Source organism: Vitis riparia, chromosome 18 (genome assembly GCF_004353265.1).
Source record: "Vitis riparia cultivar Riparia Gloire de Montpellier isolate 1030 chromosome 18, EGFV_Vit.rip_1.0, whole genome shotgun sequence".
In the NCBI taxonomy this organism is placed as follows: domain Eukaryota; kingdom Viridiplantae; phylum Streptophyta; class Magnoliopsida; order Vitales; family Vitaceae; genus Vitis; species Vitis riparia.
Genome location: NC_048448.1, coordinates 15,648,327 through 15,655,172, shown reverse-complemented (window position 1 = coordinate 15,655,172; position 6,846 = coordinate 15,648,327). Strand labels below are relative to the sequence as shown.

General features: G+C 38.9%; 1 protein-coding gene across 1 annotated transcript; it reads right to left on the bottom strand.

Annotated features, from left to right (window-relative positions):
* Positions 1–5,142: 5,142 nt before the first annotated feature.
* LOC117905458 (ABC transporter C family member 3-like) lies at positions 5,143–6,542 on the bottom strand. The gene is made up of 3 exons (XM_034818375.1): positions 6,438–6,542; positions 5,622–6,275; positions 5,143–5,256 (listed from the first exon to the last, which is right to left on the bottom strand). Exons 1-3 carry the CDS (start codon positions 6,540–6,542, stop codon positions 5,143–5,145), a joined length of 873 nt encoding a protein of 290 aa, XP_034674266.1.
* Between the last annotated feature and the right edge of the window lie 304 nt (positions 6,543–6,846).

Genomic DNA, 6,846 nt, shown 5'->3' with positions numbered 1-6,846 from the left:
AGTGCTCTAAATACTATAAACAATCTAAGGTTATGGTTGACATGAAAGACTCTAGGTCGTGAGCTGAAGCTTATAAATGTTATGAACAATTTAGGGCTCTGGATGACATGAACAACACCGGGTTGCGAGTTTAGGGATCTAGATACTATGAACTGCTCAAGGTTGTGGTTAACATGAACGAATCTGGGTCATAAGCTGTGGACCCGTATTTTTAACGTGCGTCCCCACTCAATCGGCGAGACTCGCTTTTTATTTGTGAAAAAATTATTTAGTTAGCTTTGGAAAAGTTGGAGCCGCCACTTATTTTATTTTTATTTTAAAGGGAAAATAAAACAAGAAAGAAAAACCCTAAAAAGTGACTCCATAGTTTTGGAAAAAGCATGTCTTTGAGAAACCCGAGTCTTAGTCCGGGGATTAGGTTACTTATTGGGAAGGTACCTTTAAAAGGTAGCACCCCTTTAAGCCCTATAAAGGTCTCTACTAACAAAGTTAAGGGAAGTGTGGCCATTAATCAATTAATTATGGATACCTAAGTAGGCTAGGTGATTTCAAATATTGTGTGCCTAACAAGAAAACAAACCATAAGAGAGAATCGAAGTGCGTACCTGAACGACTTCTCAAGCGCTATCATAAAACATAAGAGTTAGTGTAGAAATCTATCACACAACATATGTCTTATCCGAGCAAATCTAATATATATTTAAACACCCAAGAATCACATCTTGCATGGATGTAGTCACCAATAGCATACGTGTCCCTAGAATTCTCGAAAAAAAAGATGAGAAGGAGCGTACCTGGATAGCAAGCTAAAGCGCCTTTATGGGAAGCAAGGTTAGCCCAATAACAAATATAAAACAAATTCAAGCATATCTCCAAGAGGAATCAAAATCAATTAAATACCAAACAATCATCTTTAAAATCAATATTAGTGAAGATATCAAGAATGTAGGACCCCCCACCAAAGTCCATATTACTTTTGCATGAATTGATTCAATGAATTCCATTGTTTGGAATCATGAAGTTTGTTCATGCTTGTTGAAAATCAAGAAAATCACGAAAAAAATCAAAGAAGATAGTGCATGCCCGAAGGAAAGTGGCAGCAAATAGCATGTTAAAATTTGGATTTCATATCTAGAAGCTCTTAAGGAATTTTGAAGAAAACCAAAGTTATTTTGATGGAAAAAGATTTTGAAATTCATATTTAAGATGTATAAAATCACAAAATAAAGGAAAAGAAACATTAGGAGTATGATATGTGGCAAGGTGGCAATTATGAGTAGGGCTTTAGAGTGTGATTGGGATTGTTCTTCTGTTTTTAAAGTTAATTCCTCAAATTTTTTCTGCTGCAAATTTCTGATGCGCCTCATTAAATCAAATATGTACATTTCCTTAATCTCTTTCTTTCTGCTTGAAACACTCTATACTTCGGAGGTGGTCACTTGTGTCTATATTTCAAGAAGTGGTTGTTGCAAGCTTGTGAAGATCTAAACTCAGGCGGTCATAGAAACGAAGGTAGCATGTGACTCTTTTCATTGTGGCAGAAATTAGGTGATTCAAGCCACCAAAACTTTCTCATAACTGATGCGTCACCAATTAACTGTAGAAGAGCATCCAGACTAAGATTTGAGAAATCAGACTCATCAGATTGAGATTCGATTATAAACCAGTTTCAAAGCCTTCTCCTGACTATACAGCCTCGCTTTTCTAGGTTGCTGATTTATGAGAAATTCAATAACCAAACTGCAAACTCTTCAAACGTAGGAGCCAAATAGACACCAGGCTCGGTGAAGGGGAACTTGATTTGAATTAGGATGAATGGAACTGAAACTCAGATTAAATGGAACTTGAGTGATCCTGAGATAAATGTAAACAGGCAGGCATGAAGGGCAAGTTGCTGGGGGACCAAAGCATGGCTTCCTTATGACGAGATTAAGCTCCTGGTTGTCTAGTTCATCAATTAGTTGGGAAGTTTGACATGACTCAGATAATGGCCAAATCACTCTTAGTTGTCAATCTTTTATGGTGCAGAGCTTGAAGTAGAAAGGTCATATGATCGCATACGTAGGTGATGGCATGAGTGGTGCACAGTCAATGCTACTATTCTTGCCATCCACTGCATTGCTGAAGTTTCTTCTGATGATGTTCCTCTAACCATGGTCCAGCTATTATGGGTGAATTTGATAATGAATACCTTGAGAGCCTTGACTTTGATAACCGAGTGATCTACTAACAATCTCTTGAAAAAAAGCCACTAATAAACCAAACCGAGTCATTCATAATCAATGTCATATGGAGAGATCTTATTGCTCAATCCCTTTATCAGGTAATTGTCTTGTTGATCCTTCTTAGAAGACTTGAACATCTCCACCTGCGACTTCTTCATTTCCTGGGCGAATAACGCTTCTACTAGGACTGTTGAATTCATACAGCTTGCCTTAAAATGACAAAATGACCACTAGCTCCTAGGTGATATTGCAAGCGTTGGGACTATCAGAGCTATGAGGACCAATCAGTCCAAAAGGAGACTTAATAGTGGATTTAGAATATAACTCAAAAGGCTCATTATGCTCTCTCTCTAGTTTCTCAAATGTTGGTTGAAACCCATGAGTGGATTGAGCAAATGAAGAAGCTGAAGCTATAGTCCTAACACTGCCTGGCTTAGAGTATGATCCTGATGCCTTATTTGTAGCATTATTTGCATGTTTAAATGAGGGACGCCTGAAGAACATGCTGGTTCTTTATTTAAAGTAGAAGCAAGATCCCTTCCGGAGGAAACTGTGTTCTCCTTTGTTGCATGTAAACCTGTCTGCTGATTTGAACTCTGTTTCTATTGGTAGGTCGTCCACAGATTAATAAATTTCTCTGTTCTTTGAACCGGGACCATCACATGAAGGGCACAAAGTTAGATGAACTGCTCATTATTGATGCCTTCTGGAGTTGAATCTCTCGATCTGACCAGATGGCAATAGCCACCAGACAATCCTGTTGGCTTTTCCCACAACCTTTCTTCTCATAAGCAAAACTGTTCAGTAGCTCACATCTATCCTCATCGGCCTTCATCTCAGAAGAACCTATGTTTTTAGACCCTATGTCAAGCAAAATATCACAAACAAATTTCCTATGTCCAATATCACCAGAAACTGAAATCTCAAAGAGTAGTGTATTCTGAACTTTTTGGCACTTGTTTCTATTGGCACTCTGGGTATGAGTTCTGCTACTGTTACTGTAGAGATTGAATTCTGGCACTTTTTGCCTCTGAGGGTTCAACTTCAGACAAACTGGTTGAGTTAGATTTGAATTTGGGGGCAATAAAGAGTTTGTTTATTGTGGAACTGAACCTTATCTCAGTTTCTACTGCATTGGATTTTCTCTTCAAATCCTCATTTACAATTTTTAGCTGCTCATTTTCTTTCATCAGCTTTGCAATTTCATCAGCTTTTACCTGAGCTTGTCTTGCAGCCTCCCCCCTAGAGTGCAGTTTCCGGCATCTTCAATTTGCTCAGCTAAGTTACCTTCAATCTCTGGGACTGACCAGTTCATTTCTGTTTTAATATCAGGTACACATTTTTAATCATCTTGTTATGGAGGTCAATGGTAGAATTCACAGTCTGTAAGAGATCATCCATTTTCGAATGCAATCTATCTGTCATAAGGAGAACATATTGTCTTGCCCACAACCCAATCAAATAATTCAGAATATGCAATTCTGGCCAGAACATCTCTATCGACAGCTGCAAAGTCTGGACCTAGCCGTTTCGAAAAACCAAGTATCTCTTAGTCACTGATTAAACCATGCATCTTTCTACCTCGGATCAAGACCTTCTCCTTATACGAAATAGGGAGTCCTCATTATAAGATCACCGTAACTATATATCTTCAGCAAGGTCATTACCAAAATTGTAGAAGCACATTCTGATTTACTATCTGAAGAAGTGCCTGGGACCGAATCACTTGATGAAGAGCCTAGATCACCATTGGAGGTACTTGAACTACTGCATCCATTTACTCTTTAATCTGGGATTGAGAGAGCCATCTCTAATTGCCCAATAAACATGTCATCCTCAACGAATTTTATATCAATATTCTCCTTAAGGCATTCATTCCCTGATTCGTTTGGCGATGTCATTCTCCCTAGGTTCTTCAATAATATATATTACTACAGAATCTGACTTGGCTAAATGCTTCAAAATTTTAACAGATTCAGAAAGGTCAAATGCAACCTTAGATTGCACTGTAGCATGAGTGATAGGAGAGATAAGGAACTTCATCTTATGACTGGATGACAGCAACTTCCTTCTTATTGATAATTGTGACAGTATTCTGAGTCTTATGCAAGACTATTCCTAAACCCTCCATTCTGAAATGTAATACCTGCTTCATAATACTTTTTTTTTTTTTATCAAGCAACTCCTTCAATAGGCTTTCAAGTCTTCATAGCGATTGGATGAGCGTTGTCTAACGTAGTGGCTTTAGCCTCGAAGATTTTGACTCCAAAATTTACCGTATCCAATACTCCTATGTATATCGTTACACCAAGTCCTAAAAGAGTTGAGGATCTCAGCAATCTGGTCTATAGAATAATCAATAAAAAGTATGGCTTCATCAAGGCTACTGAGTTTAAATTTTGTAGAAGATGAAGAGAACGTATTCCTACTCCATTGAAACCCTTTGTCAGTTGAAGCTTTTGAGAGATGTCCTTCAAAATAATTTGACAATTGAATCTGTGGGATGATGTGGCTAGACTTTGCAGTGGAATGTTTTCGCTCGGGAGCATGAGTAGAAGTGAGACATTCAGCAAGATGCTACAAAGCTGCATAAGTACGTTTCCAATCGCCTGAATATATATTCATTAGGAGCACCTCAGGATGATAAACATGTAAAGATCCGCATAATTTCTCGGCCATTTCTAGTATACCCCAGAAACTGAGCTTGGCAACAGAACCATATTTCATTCGAGTCCTTGCCGCAAACAAACTGCTAGACAGATGGCCATTCGTATTCATGTTAATAGGCAGCTGGGATTTGCATTCTCCTTGGTTTCCGAATCTTTTACAGTGCATTATAAAGACTTTTGGCCACTTGTATCTGCATCATCATTTCCTTTCTTCTCACATTCAAACGGACAACAAAAGTTCTTCTCCTTCAGTTCTGTCTTTCAATAGAGCAAATACGATAATTATTCCCAAAAGTCTTATGACCAGAAAACGTCCTCAGAATTCCCTCTTTCGTCTTGCTTTGAATCCCCATCATCAGTCTCTGCCAATGAAGTATGAGTCCTATTAATTGTAAAGCAATTTTCTGATAGTTGTAAAGGAGGTCAAAACTGATTGAACCATTCCATGTCCCTTATGAGTAGATTTTCCATAATAAGGTTATGAGAATCCTCTGTACTGTCAATAACTTCAAAGCCTTCATGCTCTCCTTGACAATGACTTCTGATTCACTTCAAAATTATCACATACTTCTGATCGTTTGACGCATGAATCGTGACCTTCAAAACCCTTATCATGACAGAGATCACCATCCCCATTGTTACCTCTTTCACTGCACATCTCATTTAATAATTGGTGATGTCGTCCTTCGCCACTGTCATGACCTTACCTCATCAATTTTACTAGTACCAGGTTAGCTTTCATCTTGATGACTAGTATGAGGTCAGCAGCAGGTAAGAACTCTACTTGGTGTGTAACATAAATCACTGTTTTTGAACCCAAAAGACCAAGCAAACATCCCTTAAAGAGATGGGTTCCTATATGAGCATCCACTGCACTGAAAGGATCATCAAACAGATAAATATCAGTGTTCTGGTAAAGCGCACGTGTAATCTGTATTCTTTGCTTCTGGCCGCCACTCAGATTGATTCCCCGTTCACCTATAACTGTTTGGTCACTGAATGAGAGAACCTCCAGGTCCTTCTTCAAGTAACATGCATCAAGGATCATTTCATACCTTTCTCTGTCCATCTCCTTACCAAACGAGATGTTCTCTGCTATCTTACCACTCTGTATCCAAGGAGACTGAGCAACACATGCCTTTGTTCCACACAGTTTAAGGACACCGGATATCTTAGGCACCTCTCCCATCACACAGGAGAGTAAACTTGATTTACTTGAGCCTATGGTACCACAAACAGCAACCCTCATGCCGCGGCACACCCGCAAATTAATATCCTTCAACGTTGGATTAAGGGAAGATGAACCCCAAGAGAAATTCTCATCCACTATCTCAATTGTTGTGCCAAGACTACCTTTTGGAAGCCTCTCGATGACATCACCCTGCTGGTCATCCAGACGAAGAAAGGATGTAATTTTGATTTTTCAAGAAGCATTTGGAATATCATGGCATGAAGATGCCTGCTGTGCAGTGACCTTATCTTTATGAGAAAATTGGTTGTATCCACTACATAAGTAAAAAGGAATGTTTTGGCATTACTGAACATGAAACCTCTGAATCGAATGGATACCCCAGAAATTCATCTCTCTAAGATGACGCCCAGTATTTTCGTCAAATTGATCAAACTCAATGTCCTTGACTACCCACATTACGCATATCCCGAAATCATTAAGTTCCATACAACAAGGTTTTTGTGGGGCATTTTATCAAACAGCTTCTAAGCAAAAGTAAAGTATCCCATCTTAACACATACACTGACCACTTCAATTTGACACATCAAACCTAGCCCACGAGTTGATGAAAACATCCATTAGCAAGCAGCCAAACCACCCAATTCTTGCATACATGTAAACTGAACCACTTTGAACAGGTGAGTCATACTCAAACCCACTTTTTCAGAACGGCACCCTGTACAAACGAACTGATCCCATGCACCAATAGCTAAGCAGAGGT